This window comes from Paramormyrops kingsleyae, chromosome 5 (assembly GCF_048594095.1).
Source record: "Paramormyrops kingsleyae isolate MSU_618 chromosome 5, PKINGS_0.4, whole genome shotgun sequence".
Classification (NCBI taxonomy): Eukaryota; Metazoa; Chordata; class Actinopteri; order Osteoglossiformes; family Mormyridae; genus Paramormyrops; species Paramormyrops kingsleyae.
This window is the reverse complement of record NC_132801.1, coordinates 19748726-19764533: the sequence shown is the minus strand read 5'-3', so window position 1 is coordinate 19764533 and position 15808 is coordinate 19748726. Positions and strand designations below refer to the sequence as shown.

At 38.6% G+C, this 15808-nt stretch overlaps 3 protein-coding genes across 3 annotated transcripts; all 3 read left to right on the top strand.

The window, feature by feature from the left end:
• Nucleotides 1-4801: 4801 nt before the first annotated feature.
• Nucleotides 4802-5591, top strand: LOC111842491 (hemoglobin embryonic subunit alpha-like). Its single transcript, XM_023809125.2, has 3 exons — nucleotides 4802-4919; nucleotides 5071-5278; nucleotides 5463-5591. Exons 1-3 carry the CDS (start codon nucleotides 4825-4827, stop codon nucleotides 5589-5591), a joined length of 432 nt encoding a protein of 143 aa, XP_023664893.2. The 5' UTR covers nucleotides 4802-4824.
• Nucleotides 5592-9140: 3549 nt separating this feature from the next.
• Nucleotides 9141-11199, top strand: LOC111842488 (hemoglobin subunit beta-like). The gene is made up of 3 exons (XM_023809122.2): nucleotides 9141-9452; nucleotides 9595-9817; nucleotides 11002-11199. Exons 1-3 carry the CDS (start codon nucleotides 9361-9363, stop codon nucleotides 11128-11130), a joined length of 444 nt encoding a protein of 147 aa, XP_023664890.2. The 5' UTR covers nucleotides 9141-9360; the 3' UTR covers nucleotides 11131-11199.
• Nucleotides 11200-14099: 2900 nt separating this feature from the next.
• LOC111842489 (hemoglobin cathodic subunit beta-like) lies at nucleotides 14100-15245 on the top strand. Its single transcript, XM_023809123.2, has 3 exons — nucleotides 14100-14335; nucleotides 14562-14784; nucleotides 14986-15245. The coding sequence occupies exons 1-3, from the start codon at nucleotides 14244-14246 to the stop codon at nucleotides 15112-15114; spliced, it is 444 nt and encodes a 147-aa protein (XP_023664891.2). The 5' UTR covers nucleotides 14100-14243; the 3' UTR covers nucleotides 15115-15245.
• Nucleotides 15246-15808: the final 563 nt, after the last annotated feature.

Here is a 15808-nt window from a genome sequence, read left to right as displayed (position 1 = left end):
GAGCAACATCTGACCGCCTGCCACCGACCCGAAGGCGTGACCATGGCCAGGCGGCGCTGCTCGTCCGTTAAGTGACGTCGTGTGTTCATGGCTGTTTGAATGATGAACTTGGAATGACTTACTGACAATACCAGCTTTTTATACACACAGAATGTTGAAATTGATGCCACATTGAAAAGGGTTGTCTTTTGGTATTGGCCCCAATATAAGGCACACCTGTACTGTTTTAAATAAATAAATAGTATTTATTGTTTGTACTTTGCTGCTTTTTGTTTCCATGCTGTCTTAACTACCTCTGTAAAGTGAAATGTCTGCATGTTGTATGTATGTTGTCTTGAGTGCACTTGTCCATATTGAGCCTTGGAGAAACGCAATTTCGTTCTGCCTGCATCTGTCTTTGTACTGTTGTATGGTGTGAATGACAATAAAGTTTCACTTCACTTCACTTCACTTCACTTCACTTCACTTCACTTCACTGAATCAGGAGACTTCGTAATTTAAACGTTCAGTACTTGATAGGCCTACTGATTATATGAACATTTACACCATATCTCTTTATTGGGTTTATTTGCTTGTCCGTTTTATTTGTTTGTTTGTCTGTCTGTCTATTTGTTTGTTTATTTGTTTTTGAATAAAGAGTGGGAAAAGTCGGCTGTATTTGGATGGATTTGTTGTTAAATACAAGGGTCATTGTTGCGAACGTTACCAGATATGTGAATGTTCTGTAAATTTTTAAATTAGTTAGAGGACATACTCAAATTAACATAATTTGTCTGAAATATTTCATTGGAGTCGATTTTGCAGCGGACGTAGTTAATCGGTTTTATTATATTATATTATATTATATTATATTATATTATATTATATTATATTATATCCGCAATAAACAATAATATTTAATCAAATTCATGAAAAGAGTTGTGTATAAAATATATAAAATTAACAAAGATGACCCTCTAAATCTAAGTACGCAAACTGAGTGTTTATCGTGGGTTACGTGGAATTAAGTTTAAAGATTTAAAAATACAGCCTTGTGTCGATTTGGGACCGGGACTGCCGGGCGCGCGTCAGTATCTCGACATTATAGCTTTCCGTCACATACTATAAATTACTGTGCAGCGCCCTTTTTGTAAAATGGGTTAGAAAAATCCACCTTTTGGTAAAGCAGCGTCATGTCACACTGACAAATTGAGAAAAATCCAACATTTTATTAACATAAATTTATTATAAGAAAAAAAAAATCCTTCATCAAGAAATAATTATCTTTAACAAAAAACACATGTGCCACGATTATTGGCACCCCTGGAAATTATAGTGAACACAATGTAACAGAAGCATGTTTCCCCTGTGAATTGTACATCTTTGAGTTGAGTTGAGTGAATAGGAACCTTCCAGCTGTAATCCATGACTTCCTGGTTAACAGGGATACGAACATGAGGTGACACAGAGCTCAAATTCCCTTAGTCACCCATCAACATGGGAAAGATAAGAGAACATACAATTCAAATCAGGGAGAAGTGTACTGACTTTCATAAGTCAGGAAATGGGTATTAAAAAATAGCTACTCGCCTTAAAATGCCCATTTCTACTGTTAGGGCAATAATAAAAAAAGTGGACCACAACTGGAACTGTTAGCAACCTGCCTGGAAGAGGACCCAAGTTTATTTTTCCCCACGTACAGTGAGGAGGATCGTAAGAGAGACAAAAAAATCCCCAAGGATGACTATTGGTGAATTACAATAGCAAGTAAAATCTTGGACACCCCCTTCATGCTAACAGATTATTTGGAAGGTATGCCAGAAAAATCTTTTTTTTTTTTTTTTTCAATTAACCACAAACGTAAGCACCTGGAGTTTGTGAAGCACTACTACAACTTTGACTGGAACCAAATCCAATGGTCTGATGAAAGAAAAATGGAGCTTTTTGGCAGTAAACATTCATGGTAGCTTTGATGTAATAGGAGGATGGCTATAATGAAATTTACCTCAAATGTAAAATATGGTGGAGGTTCTGTAATGTTGTGAGGCTGTTTTTCCTCCAAAGGCCATGGAAACCTCGTTAGGGTACATGGCATTATGGACTCTATGAAATACCAGGACATTTTACATCAAATCAGGAAAAAAAAAACTGGGCCATCATTGGATCTTCCAGCTGGACAGTGATCTTAAGCACATGTCCAAATCAACACAAAGATGATTAGCTGACCGCAGAACCAAGCTTCTGCCATGGCTCCCAATCCCCTGACCTGAACCCCACTGAAAACCTGTGGGCTGAGCTGAAGAGGAGAGTTGGGAGATTGTACAAAGGGAGGTTGGTCAAAGTATTAAAAGCAGGGGTGTCAATAATCGTGGCACATGTGTGTTTGTTGAAAATAATTAATTATTGATGAAGGGTTTGTTTTTCTTTCAATACATTTTTTTTTTTTATTAATTTTTTTTTTTATTTATTTTTTTTTTATTACTAACCCTTTTTACAAATCCTTAGAAGGGGTGCCAGTAATTCTGTATGGATAAACTGGGTTATTATACTGCTGGTAGCTCTGCCCGTTTTCTTGCACCTGAAACACCAAATGATGCATCTGCAAACATCCTGCCAGGTCGGCTTTTAGGCGTCTCTCGATCAGTGTATATTAATTACTGTGGACCTCTGACGTAAATCGATCGTACTTGACTCAATAAGGGGTATCTCAACGTTAAACTGTACTTTATCTAGTCTTGCGTAATTTAATCTTAAAATTGAAACGGCAGCACCCAATTGGAGAAAATGGCTGAGGAATTACTACATCTGAGTTACAAATGGTATAATTTCAATCTCAACCTACCTAATGAGTTAAGTAATCAGTTGCAAAGCACAAAATTCAAATACTGTATTTTATTGTAACATTTCATTATTGTCGAAAGCTTGCCATGACCGTGAGTATAACCAAATACAAGCGTGGCAGGCTACCAAGCTGCCTGACTACTGCACTGATGTTTAACTCTCGGTATGCACAGGAGTCTGTTACTCCAGGATGGCAAAGTTCTATCAGGTGTATAAACGGTAAATAGTTCAGAGTATGATGGTTGCTTTGCAAGTATGTAAATGAACGTTACAACCTGTAAGATACAGGTAGCCAGTGGAGGTGACAGAGGATTATTATATGATCTGATTTCTTACACTCATACGTTTTCTGACTGAATATCATTCTAGTGCTTTAAGCTGTAATTAACCAATGAACAGACAAATTTAGTGAAATACAACTGTATTCATACTATTACCTGAAAGATTTGAATTCTATTGTAATACAATCTGGTACAATTTAATACTAAAATTATAATTCACTATGTCAAAACACCGAAGGTAGGAATAAAGACAACATAGTGCTAAAGCAAAACAAAAAGATAGAAAATTCTGTTGAAGCAAACAAAGGGTGTTTCTCTGATAGTCCTAATCATTGGCAAAATTCCATCAGTTGGTGTCCCTAAGGGGTGGACAAAGCCCTCATATCGAGATTGGATGGGAGCATGTTTTTTTCAAGATAACCAGTCTCTGAAACGGACCTGCATTCTTTCTGTGCTTCTAATAATACTGAGCTATAAATTACATGCATGTAAATTCCCTTGGCATCTAATAGATCTTGATATTTTTTTCCTCTTCTCTATCATAATGGATAAGTATGAAGTATCATAATGAAGTAGTGAGGCAACATGTTATAATCATTAAGTAGTGAAACATAAATAAACATGTTTCTTATCTTTCATTTAGTTTCTTCTTCATATAAAAATAATAATACATTTCTGTTATACAAAATGTATCCAAGTATCTTTATCCATCAGAGCTTCTTGTCCAGTTGTGGAACTGCTTTAGGTCTGATAAACTGATCTTATATATGTTGCAAAATAATTGCAGTGATAATAATTTCATGCTTCCTTTCTTGATTTCAAAAAGCCACCTCATTACTTCGTCTGGTTATTATGAAGCCACTGGATTTAAAATATTTATGAATGCAAAATAATCACATTGGGCACTATGAACTGGCCACCAGGTTCAAGGATACAGAGCCTTAGTTTGTGACCTTACATACCAAAGTTACAAATAAAATATACTTTTCTTAAATTCAATCTCCAGTGCCTGGTTTCTCTGTGTTAATATAGGACAAGCTTCGTTAATGGGGTAAGAGAACCTTTTTTGTTAGGCAAACAAAAGTGACTTTGTGTTTTAATAGATGTTCAGCTGAACTTAAAAAAATAAGTGTTTTAAATAATATATTGTTACATATTCCTTTGCTACAAATTATTACAAAAACATGCATGACATGGAGTCATATTTAAAAGGAAGCATAAATGTAACTAAATATAAAACTGATGGTAATTGCAACACTAAATTGTTTAAAACTGTACTTATCACAATGAACACAGAAAAGTCTTCCACTTTACTATATATAAGTGTTTTTGTAACCTTATTGTTAACTAAAAGAATAACTACAGCTTGTCTGGGAATGCTGAAGGTAATGTAGATATCAAAACTATTAAGAATTTGGACTCAGTCAGGCATTTACCTAGTGCAGATGATACATTAAAGGCCTTTCTCACTCGTGCAAAAAATATATGAAATAGGTTAAAAAAAATTGTCCTGATACTGAAAAGAGAGGATTCATAATTCACAAACAAAACCCTCTGAACTTCAGGAACGATTGGCTCAACTGTTACACTCTGAACTAACAAATAAACACTTGGAGGAGGAGCATCATGACGTGTCATCACCCTGGAACACTATAAAGATGTGTATTGGCCAACTCACACATGCATCCTTCACAGAAAACTCTGTCAAAGTACAAGTGCCAAGATGAGTCTTTCAGCCAAGGAGAAAACTCTTGTCAAAACTTTCTTCAGCAAAGTGTCCGGAAGAGTAGATGATATTGGAACTGAGGCTCTGTCTAGGTAAATCCAATTCAATTGCTAATTTTCAATTTTAAAAGTTGTATATGTAATTTGTAAACTTAGTTGTCGCATTGTAAATTGCTATGTGCTGTGTTTAACTGTTCATCTATTAGGATTCTGTCTCATTAACCAACGAATTCTTCTCCAACAGAATGCTGACTGTCTACCCTCAAACCAAGACCTATTTTGCCCACTGGCAGGACCTGAGTCCCGGCTCTGCCCCTGTTAGGAAGCATGGGAAAACCGTCATGGGAGGTGTCATGGAGGCGGTGGAGAAAATCGATAATCTCTGTGAGGGTCTTAGGAACCTGAGTCATCTGCATGCATTTGTGCTGCGAGTGGATCCTTCAAACTTCAAAGTGAGTCCCTGAAAGACTCTAAAATATTTTCATTTAAAATACAGTGTCATGAAACCTAATATGGTTGAACGTGCTCATGCGTCAACTAAGAAATCAAAACACTATGACAGTGCAAATCAATGTTAGTTATGTCTGCAAACGATGATCTAGAGAGAAGATCAATGACACTGGTTTCTCCTTACAGATTCTGTGTCACTGCCTTCTCGTGGTGCTGGCCATGACGTCACCGGAGGACTTCAGCCCTGAGACTCACGTTGCTTTGGACAAATTCTTTGCCAATGTGGTTCTGGCCCTGTCTGAGAAGTACCGTTAAATTGTGATCAGATTGCCTAAGTTTGGCTAATGTTGGTTCAACATCAAAATAAAAGATTTAGAAAATGAACAATTTGAGTGAATGATTGTCCTACTCTGGAGTCCGCCAGTGGTGGCATGCTGACTCAGTGGGCATCCCTATTGCCACATACATCTGGGGCTTCGAACCCTGCAGCTACACAGTATGGGTGGTGTTTGCCTGTTCATCCAGTATTACATGCGTCGCATCTTGCTTTTATGGACATGCACTTTGGATAACTGGTCTTTGTAAATTGCCTATTATGTATAACTGCGTATCTTTCCTGCCATGTACCAGCATATTGTCCAGGTATAAACCTGTCTGGATATCAGGCTGCAGAACCGCCCCACAACCATGACCAGGAGAGATAAATGAGCTGACTAACCTGCATTCAAATAAATGCACAATTCCCTGGTGCAGCATGTATCAGCAAACAAAGGGTGTAATTATGTACACGCTGCCGAAAAGACACTAGAGCAAATATGCAAAAGTCTTGCATAAAATAAGTTGCCTCTGATGAACTCTTGGCTGTCTTCTTGAAAAAGCCAATTTAGAAGTACAACGTGGTTCCAAAAAAAAAGTACAGTGATTTTTAAAATCGAATCTCTCAGTCATTGTATTTCAAACAAACGCGTGTTTCCTGTATACTTTGTAAATTAAAATGCAAACACAGCGGTCCATGGCACAGAGGCTATATTTTACAAAATGATATGGTATATTTTATATAAATGATATGGTGACATATCATATCTAATGGCTTTAAAGTGGAAATAAATTAAATCTTATTTAATAGTGAAATAATTATCCGATAGCCAACATTCATAATTGTTGGGCAGATGAAGGGATTTAATATTCCCGTGTATTTGTTTCTATTGAAACAGTTTGGTGTTAACAGAACAATATTTCTTCTAAAGCTTCACTTGATATCCTTTCAGTAATTTAGCTGAATACCAGGAAGCCAACCAGTAGAATATGAACTATATTGCCAAAAGTACTGGGACACCCCTCCAAATCATTGAATTCAGGTGTTCCAATCACTTCCATAGCCACAGGTATATAAAATCAAGCACCTAGGCATGCAGACAGCTTCTACAAACATTTTAGAAAGAATGGGTCGCTCTCAGGAGCTCAGTGAATTCAAGCATGGCACCGTGATAGGATGCCACCTGTGCAATAAGTTAATTGTGAAATTTCCTCGCTACTAAATATTTCACGGTCAACTGTTAGTGGTATTATAACAAAGTGGAAGCAACTGGGAACAACAGCAACTCAGCCACAAAGTGGTAGGCCAACGCATGCTGAGGCACACAGTCTGCAGAAGTCGCCTAACTGTCTGCAGAGTCAACAGCTACAGACCTCCAAACTTCATGTGGCCTTCAGATTAGCTCAAGAACAGTGTGTAGTGAACTTCCATGACCGAGCAGCTGCACCCAAGCCTTACATCACCAAGTGCAATTCAAAGCAACGGATGCAGTGATGTAAAGCACATCTCCACTGGACTCTAGAGCAGTGGAGATGTATTCTCTGGAGTGACGAATCACAATTCTCTGTCTGGCAATCTAATGGACGAGTTTGGGTTTGCCGGTTGTCAGTAGAATGAAACTTGCCTGAATTAATTGTGCCACGTGTAAAGTTTTATGGTGTCAGGTTGATTTTCAGGGGTTAGGCTTGGCCCCTTAGTTCCAGTGAAAGGAACTCTTAATGCTGCAGCATTCAAAGCCATTTTGGACAATTTAATACTTCCAACTTTGTGGGAACAGTTTGGGGATGTTCATGTTCCAACATGACTGCACACCAGTGCACAAAGCAAGGTCCATAAGAACATGGATGAGCAAGTCTGGTGTGGAGGAACTTGACTGGCCTGCACAGAGCCCTGACCATAACCCGGTAGGACACATTTGGGATGAATTAGAGCAGAGACTGTGAGCCAGGCCTCCTTATCCAACATCAGTGCCTGACCTCACAAATGCTCTCCTGGAAGAATGTTCAAAAATTCCCATAAACACACTCCTGAACCTTGTGGACAGCCTTCCCAGAAGAGTTGAAGCTGTTATAGCTGCAAAGGGTGGGTTGAATATATTAAAGCCTATGTATTAAGAATGGGATGTCATTAATGTTCATGTGTGTGTAAAGGCAGGTGTCCCAATACTTTTGGCTATATAATGTATTTTAAGATCTATTACATAATGTAATTATATAATATTTTACTATTTATGCTGCAGGAATTTTAATTTTTTGTAGTAGTTTGGAGTTATTATAAGTAGGCTATTTTAATGCCAATACGATTACATTCCTTCTAAAGATTTGTTTTTTATACCACTATACTTATGCATTGAATACAGTTTCTCATCTTTAATGTAACAAAAATATTTCAGGTTTAAAAAAAATCCACTTTTTATCCCATCTTAGTTAATCTGTGGGATGAAGAATTGCAAAGATGCTGTACTTATACACAAATTAAACGTATCCTTTAAAAAAACACTGCTAACCACAAAATCACTGTGGAAATACACCTCATCATATATTGTGTGTTTTTGACTGGCAGAAAAAAATGAATCTTTCATAGCTTTGTTTCTTGTGCTGGAATCTAAATGGTGAAGCTGACAATATAGGTGCATTTCTGGTTTTGATTATCTTGAACAAACACACACCCATCCTATCTAGATATCCAGGCTCTGTCCGCTCATGAAGGACACTCCAGCTGACGCCGTTGCTCCGGAGATTAGCAATATCTGAGAGACACATTTTGCCTCAGCAGACTTTTCTGCAAATTTCCAATAAAATATGCTATAAACCATAAAATACAGATGACAGTTTAAACATACAATAATAAAAAATATATTAATTTAAATACTGCTTGAAAATATGAATAGGGTGAATATTGTGAGAATGGAACAACTGGCAAAATGGGACAGATACTGTATGTGTTTAGTAAGACTTTATTTTCTCTTCTATAGTGTAGAATGGGCATTAATGTATTTAGAATGGTTTCAAGTTGGGATTCAAGACATTGAGATGATTTTCACAAAAAGCAAATTTTCAGAATGTGTCCCATTTTAACAATACTTAACCTACAATTTTTTAAGTAATAAGCTTGTAGATCTAATCATAAAAAGAAACATTAAAGTATAATAGATATTAAAAGGTAAAACCCACTGAGACCATTTGTGAATGAAAATTCACCTGGAAAGAGCATTTTGAGACAGCAGAAATTGCGACAAGCGTCACTCCTCAGGCTGCATTTCCTTTTAAGGACAGTGGCGAAGCAGGCATGATGTGATGGCTTTACATTGAATATTAAAAGTATTATTAAAAATAAAAATAACTACATCCTTAAGATTGTTGTCTCCATGTTTCCCAGTAAAACTACTCAGTGATTAAAATACGTTTCCTATTTTGCAGATCTACACGGATAAAGATTTATTATTATTGTTGTTGTCGTTAGTTGATATTGATTTCACATTGTACTTATACTGTTTTTGCGCGTGTTTCCGTGAAGCCGTGTCCCCGCCGTGTGCGCGCCCGAGAAACAGGCAGCCAGCCGCCGTTTGCGCGTACACGTGTAGTCCTGTCAGACAGACTCAAGTTCTTGAAACTCAACCACTGAAAGCATTCAGCCAATCGCAACCATTTTGCTTTGGGTGGGGTTAGTACCTATATTAAGAGGCTGCAGAACTTAGTTAGCCAGCACAGAATTCTTAAATACGCAACGTAAAGTTAAACAGGTCTAAAGCTCTTTAGAATTGCCAACATGGTTCAGTGGACTGATGCTGAGCGCGCCGCCATCGCTGATATCTTCGGAAAAATCGACCGCGATGTAGTTGGACCAAACGCACTTGCCAGGTAACTCAGCTTTTTTGTGTAATTGGTTTACACTATTAACTTAATTCGTATAACACTGATGAATTTACACATGGTCAGTCTTACCAAAATGTCCAATTTACTGAAAATATTTGTTTTGCTAAATGCATCTTATTTTTTCCAGGTGCCTTATCGTGTACCCCTGGACCCGGAGATATTTCGGTGGCTTTGGGAACTTGTACAGCGCCGATGCCATCCTGGCGAACCCCAAGGTCGCTGCCCACGGAAAGGTTGTGTTTGGCGGGCTGGAGAAGGCTGTGAAGAACTTGGATAACATCAAGAAAACCTTCGCCCCGCTGAGCGAGCTGCATTCAGAGAAGCTGAACGTGGATCCCGATAACTTCAGAGTGAGTGTCGTTCACTGAGGCTGAAGTGTAATAAGAATGAATCCTTTATTATGTAAACTGCTCTTCTAGAGATATTGCAGCATCTCAAACCATAAATATACTCTTGTCATTTTCTGAGAAATGTTTTGTGTTAATCTTTTATATATCCCAAATATGTGTCATTTAATAGTTTTAATCGGTTTAATTAATAGTTTAATAGTTGTAGTTTCATTTAAATGATTAGAGGTGTTTTCCTATCAGCCATAAATATAATTTTGCCATTTGCTGAAAAAGGCATTTCGTGTCAATATGTTTAATTCCCCAAATATGACTGTAATTCAATAGTTTGGGTTTCACTTAGATAATTAGAGGTGTCAACTTTTCTCTAAAAGGCACATGTGTAGGGTGGCCAGGACGCATCTTCATGTGTCTCAGGCTAAAGACAAATCTTTTCTCCTCCATGTACTTTCAGCTCTTAGTCACACTCAGTCAAAGCGTGTAATCAGCCCACTTCAGTAAGCCAGTCTTGTCTCCTCGTAAAATATTAAAATGCTTGGTTGGTGTTCTCTCAGAAGATGCTGCCCTGGCCAATTCCTCTTGCCATGATCCACCTGGTGGGGTGCTAAAGCATTGAAGGACACAAATATAATAATCATATATAGTAAACACAGTCATAGCAATCATTTACGGACCATTCCTGCTGAAAATGGGAGCACATGTAAGAAACTAAGAAAGGTGTGTGACTCTGAGGGTTAGGAGTCTTTGTCAGGAGCAGGAATCCCACAGTACCAAACCCGTAGCTGGCAGACTTATCGTGGTGTAACTGGGCCCTTGAGAAAGACCATTAACCCCAGTTTCTCCAACGTGACACTATGCCTTGACTGTAAGTTTTTGTCTCTCCAGTATACGTGTGTGCATCATAGGAGAGCCCAGTATGATTTGTGAAGATTGAAATGTGTAATAAGAAATGAAAAAGTAAAATTTATCTTTTATGATGTAAACTGCTCTTCTAGAGATATTGCAGCATCTCCCACCATAAATATAATCTTGTCATTTTCTGATAAATGTGTTGTGTTAATCTTTTACATATGCCAAATATGACTGTAATGCAATAGTTTGGGTTTCACTTGGATAATTAGAGGTGTTTTCCTATAAGATTCCCAGTGTGTTAACGCATTTCTCCTGGACTCTCTCTCTCTCCACAGCTGCTGGCTGACTGTCTCACCCTTGTTATTGCTGGGCAGATGCGCGCTGCGTTCACACCGGAAGTTCAGGCAGCGTGGCAGAAGTTTCTTGCTGTTGTTGTTTCTGCTCTCTGCAGGCAGTATTACTAAATTCTTTTTATGTAAATGGACAAAACATAAAAAACGTTTCCTTTTTAATAAAAGTCAAATGAACCGCAACTGTTGTGAATGTGTGATCGTTCCATTCCCCATAATGACTCCCTGCTGTGCTCACATGCCGAATCAACAGGCAGGAAAGTGGAGATCGCTTAATTCGTGTTTTATTAGATAACGCAGGATAAGACCAACAGCAACATGGGGTAACATTACAAAAGCTCACATTCTCAAAATACATGCATCACATGATTAACAGCACCAGTCAGATATTATTAACTCAGACTACTACAGTATCCATGATTTGTATTTCACTTTGAGGTTTTATGCCAAGCCTAGGCAAATATTGTCTGTGTGGGGGAAAATCTGAGCTTCACCAAGTAAGCAAGGGCCATTTTTAATTATATTTATGTCCTACACTCTGAATCAAATGTTCTTTTTGGTAGAGGCTTATTTTTGCGTACTGGTATAGAAGTATTGTATTTGCAATTATTCAAGGAATATGAACAGAGAACTCTTTTTTCATCTCATTTCCATTTATAAGTTTGGCGTTCATATGAATGAAACTGTACCCTTAACAATGTTAGTCTTGTTTTAAATCAGCAGTATGAGCCGACAACAGCAATAAGAGACAGCTAAGAGAGGCTCAGACCAACCCTATCAAAAAATGTCTATGTCAGGAAATGCATCGGAGCGTTAAGAGACAACTTAAGGTAGAACTTAAATTATGTAACATTAAGAAGGTTTCGGGAAACTGGGCCCAAATCAGTTTTAAACAGTTTAATCAGATGTGCACTATTAGGAGAAATTCAGAAGGTATTTAAAGCATCCTTTAAAAAAACCTTCAGTGAGTTGTCAGTGAGAGTCAGTGAGAGTCAGTGAGCACCCCCTCCCCTTTAAAAAACCTTCAGTAAGGTGTCAGTGAGAGTCAATGAGCACCCCCTCCCCTTTAAAAAACCTTCAGTGAGTTGTCAGTGAGAGTCAATGAGCACCCCCTCCCCTTTAAAAAACCTTCAGTGAGTTGTCAGTGAGAGTCAATGAGCCCCCCCCCCTCCCCTTTAAAAAACCTTCAGTGAGTTGTCAGTGAGAGTCAGTGAGCACCCCCTCCCCTTTAAAAAACCTTCAGTGAGTTGTCAGTGAGAGCCGGTGAGCCCCCCCTCCCCTTTAAAAAACCTTCAGTGAGTTGTCAGTGAGAGCCGGTGAGCCCCCCCTCCCCTTTAAAAAACCTTCAGTGAGTTGTCAGTGAGAGCCGGTGAGCCCCCCCTCCCCTTTAAAAAACCTTCAGTGAGTTGTCAGTGAGAGCCGGTGAGCCCCCCCTCCCCTTTAAAAAACCTTCAGTGAGTTGTCAGTGAGAGTCAGTGAGCACCCCCTCCCCTTTAAAAAACCTTCAGTAAGGTGTCAGTGAGAGTCAGTGAGCACCCCCTCCCCTTTAAAAAACCTTCAGTAAGGTGTCAGTGAGAGCCGGTGAGCGTCCCCCCCAGGCTGTATCCTGGGAGAGCGTATGCATCAATCCCTGGAGCTCCAGTGCACTTTTTCCCATCAAGGACATTCTTATTTGGCATGTTGCCAAAACCAATTCTGATTTCTGCTATGATTATTAATTATTGCTGCTTCTGTTGTGTAACACTGTCAATCTTGTCACTGGAATGCTGTGATCAGATCACTGGTTCATATTCCCAAAGTGGCTAAGTGGTTTCACTGTAGATCAAGACCCTTAACTCCCAGCTGCTCCATGGACTGTCTGACCCTGCATTCCCCGCCAAACAGGATGCTGCTTACACGCAAGGGTCTGCTAAATAAATGTAATACAAATTATTTTTAAAATATTGCATGACCAAGGCGAAAAATATGGACAAAAGCATATGATTAAGCGGTAACGTTATCCAGAACTTTGCAGTGTTTCCGAGAAATCACATTTGATGATTGCCTGGTCCTCAGAGGGCTAGAGGATGCTCAATGAACTGCTGAGACACGGTAGGTGTGCAGAACAGGCATCTATAGAGCTTATATATGGATCAATCAATCAACCAATCAATCAGACTTTATATGGCATTTTTCATACAGACATTCGAGGGATCAAAAACACAATGGCTCCTATGTGAAAATGGCTGTCTGTCTCAGGGGATTGACTGGATGATGACTGGCTGGATGGAGTGGCAGACATTAACGTGGGACAAGTGGAGCGAATCAACAGTAACAATCCAGATTTCCCAACTGGAGATGATGACACCTTCCAACAAAATAAATGTAAAAATCGCAACATTTCTTAAATATGTTCCGTTGTGTAACTGCATTGCATTTCTTCACGATCATCCAATCATTTTTCCTCTCTACGTTCACTACTTTCTGTTTTGCCCAGCAGGTGGCGTTGTGACATTGGGGAGTGAAATGTATTACTAATTTATCCATATAAAACTGATAGGCCTGTTGGTATGTTAGGCCTATTGCGTGCACTTTCTTCATTAATCACTTTTATAAACGATATAGCCTGTAAATTGTGGTTGATACGAACATTACGCGCAGAATAAACGCCAAGTTTAAATGATATTATTTTCATCATCATTTTACAAACGCTAAGAAAAAATACATTTCTGAATGTGTTTTTGATGTAGCCTACAACAAACATCTAAACGAAAATGGCAAACAGTAAAATAATACGTATATGTGTCGAGTAGTCTAATTATTAATATTAATACTTACATAATTTACATAACGTTTTCTGCCTGTTCTACTCTATTCATGTTGATTAACATCTTACAGGAAAATGAGAAACAGGCAGATTCGTAACAATACACACATGTTCTGCAGAAATCATCGAGTGTTTTTAGATCATCAGCAGTTTTTGTGGACTTCAGAAGATAGACTTTGCTTTGGCAACATATCTTAACTGTGGATCAAACTGAACGTTAATCTTAAAAAAAACCTATAATTTCTTTGCGCTTTGTCAAGAACACAGTCGTACAGCTTGCAGCTGTTATTGAAGAACTGTCCAATTAGAGGCAAGGTCCCCAGGGGGGCGGACTGAAATTTTCAATGTCGACTAACAAATATCTTCAAAAAAGGAAGAAATTTCCACTTTCTCTTACAAATACCGGAAAACTGCTCTCAGCATGGTTGAATGGACGGAGGCCGAGCGTCGCGCTATCGAAAGTGTTTGGGAGAAAATCGATATAAATGTCATTGGTCCACAGGCTTTAGAAAGGTACTTAGATTATATTACACAAAAACATGTACTTGTTTTCCCGTCGGTATTGCTACTGAATGCTGCAGGTGCCGATAACTCTGCTATTTATTTTAAGAGAATATAATTTTGTATAATTTCAAATGATATTTTTTTTGTGCTGTTTTGACTCGGACCTCTGCAGTTTTTATTCATTTGAAAAATGACGTATGGAGTTTTACATAGTAATGTACTTCCCCGATTACAGTGTTCTGATTGTCTACCCTTGGACTCAGCGGTATTTTGGCGTTTTCGGAAATTTATCAAGTGTGTCAGCGATCACGGGCAACCCCAAGGTGGCCGCCCACGGAAAGACCGTCCTCAAGGCATTAGGCTCAGGTGTGAAGAATCTGGACGACATCAAAAGCACTTATGCTAAACTCAGCGAACTCCACTCTGAGAAACTTAATGTTGATCCTGACAACTTTAGGGTAGGTGCAAACAGATTATCTACATTTTTCCTCTATTAAAACGATTGCTAAAACTTTCGATAAACGTCACTAACGTATTATTAATTATGAGTCAATATTATTGGTCTATGCGATGCTGAAGGCCGATTTTATAAAACGTAAGAATAATTGTACAAGGAAAATACTGATACTAATAATTATTTTATTTTCTTTTATTGGAAGCTACTAGCAGACTGCATCACCATCGTAATTTCTACCAAATTAGCTGCCGCCTTCTCTCCCGATGTCCAAGCCGCCTGGCAGAAGTTCCTGGATGTCGTGGTCTCCGCTCTTAGCAGGGAATACCATTAGAATATTACTATTTGTGGCAAATTATCGCTGTGTTTAATCGCAAAAATGAACTATCTGATATCTGCCAACAGCTGTATGTTCATTCACATAAAAATAAACTGCAATGTATTTTGTCATGGGCGGACGGATAACTCGGGTCAATTTTTTTTTTCGATCCCAAGTTTGCTGGGAGGTGAAAAGAGAATTTCCCCGCGGGGATCAATAAAATATAATCATCATCATCATCAAATAATAATTTGTCCCTCATACTGTGCGATAGGCTGGGATTCCTTGCCATCTCATTGCAGGACACACTTTGTTTTGGGCTACATTCAAACCCATTTAAACACGGGAAAAACAGAGAAATTACACACACACAGTCCAACGGTAAGATCTGAACCCTCACCACTATAGGAGTATGAGGTTACCATGCTATCCACTGAGTGGTCTGACAATAATACATCTGACACATTATATATATATTACTATTTATCACAGCAGAATTAATGGTTAGGGATGCGCACTTGAAATTGAAAGATTGCTGGTTCGAATCCCCGACCAGCAAGGCACGACTGAGGTACCCTGAGCGAGATACCGCCCCCAAGCACTGCTCCCCGGGCGCTGAATTAGCTGCCCCCTGCTATGTCAAATATGGGTTAAATGCAGAGAACACATTTTGTTGTTGTGTGCTGTGGTGTATCAACAATGACAATTA

Excerpts from the sequence above, each read along its gene's own strand:
- LOC111842491 (XM_023809125.2), top strand. The coding sequence starts at position 4,825 with ATGAGTCTTTCAGCCAAGGAGAAAACTCTTGTCAAAACTTTCTTCAGC. Across the intron at positions 4,920-5,070 it reads GGAACTGAGGCTCTGTCTAG|AATGCTGACTGTCTACCCTC; the intron begins GTAAATCCAATT and ends CTTCTCCAACAG. Across the intron at positions 5,279-5,462 it reads TGGATCCTTCAAACTTCAAA|ATTCTGTGTCACTGCCTTCT; the intron begins GTGAGTCCCTGA and ends TTCTCCTTACAG.
- LOC111842489 (XM_023809123.2), top strand. The coding sequence starts at position 14,244 with ATGGTTGAATGGACGGAGGCCGAGCGTCGCGCTATCGAAAGTGTTTGG. Across the intron at positions 14,336-14,561 it reads GGTCCACAGGCTTTAGAAAG|TGTTCTGATTGTCTACCCTT; the intron begins GTACTTAGATTA and ends CCCCGATTACAG. Across the intron at positions 14,785-14,985 it reads TTGATCCTGACAACTTTAGG|CTACTAGCAGACTGCATCAC; the intron begins GTAGGTGCAAAC and ends TTTTATTGGAAG.
- LOC111842488 (XM_023809122.2), top strand. The coding sequence starts at position 9,361 with ATGGTTCAGTGGACTGATGCTGAGCGCGCCGCCATCGCTGATATCTTC. Across the intron at positions 9,453-9,594 it reads GGACCAAACGCACTTGCCAG|GTGCCTTATCGTGTACCCCT; the intron begins GTAACTCAGCTT and ends TATTTTTTCCAG. Across the intron at positions 9,818-11,001 it reads TGGATCCCGATAACTTCAGA|CTGCTGGCTGACTGTCTCAC; the intron begins GTGAGTGTCGTT and ends CTCTCTCCACAG.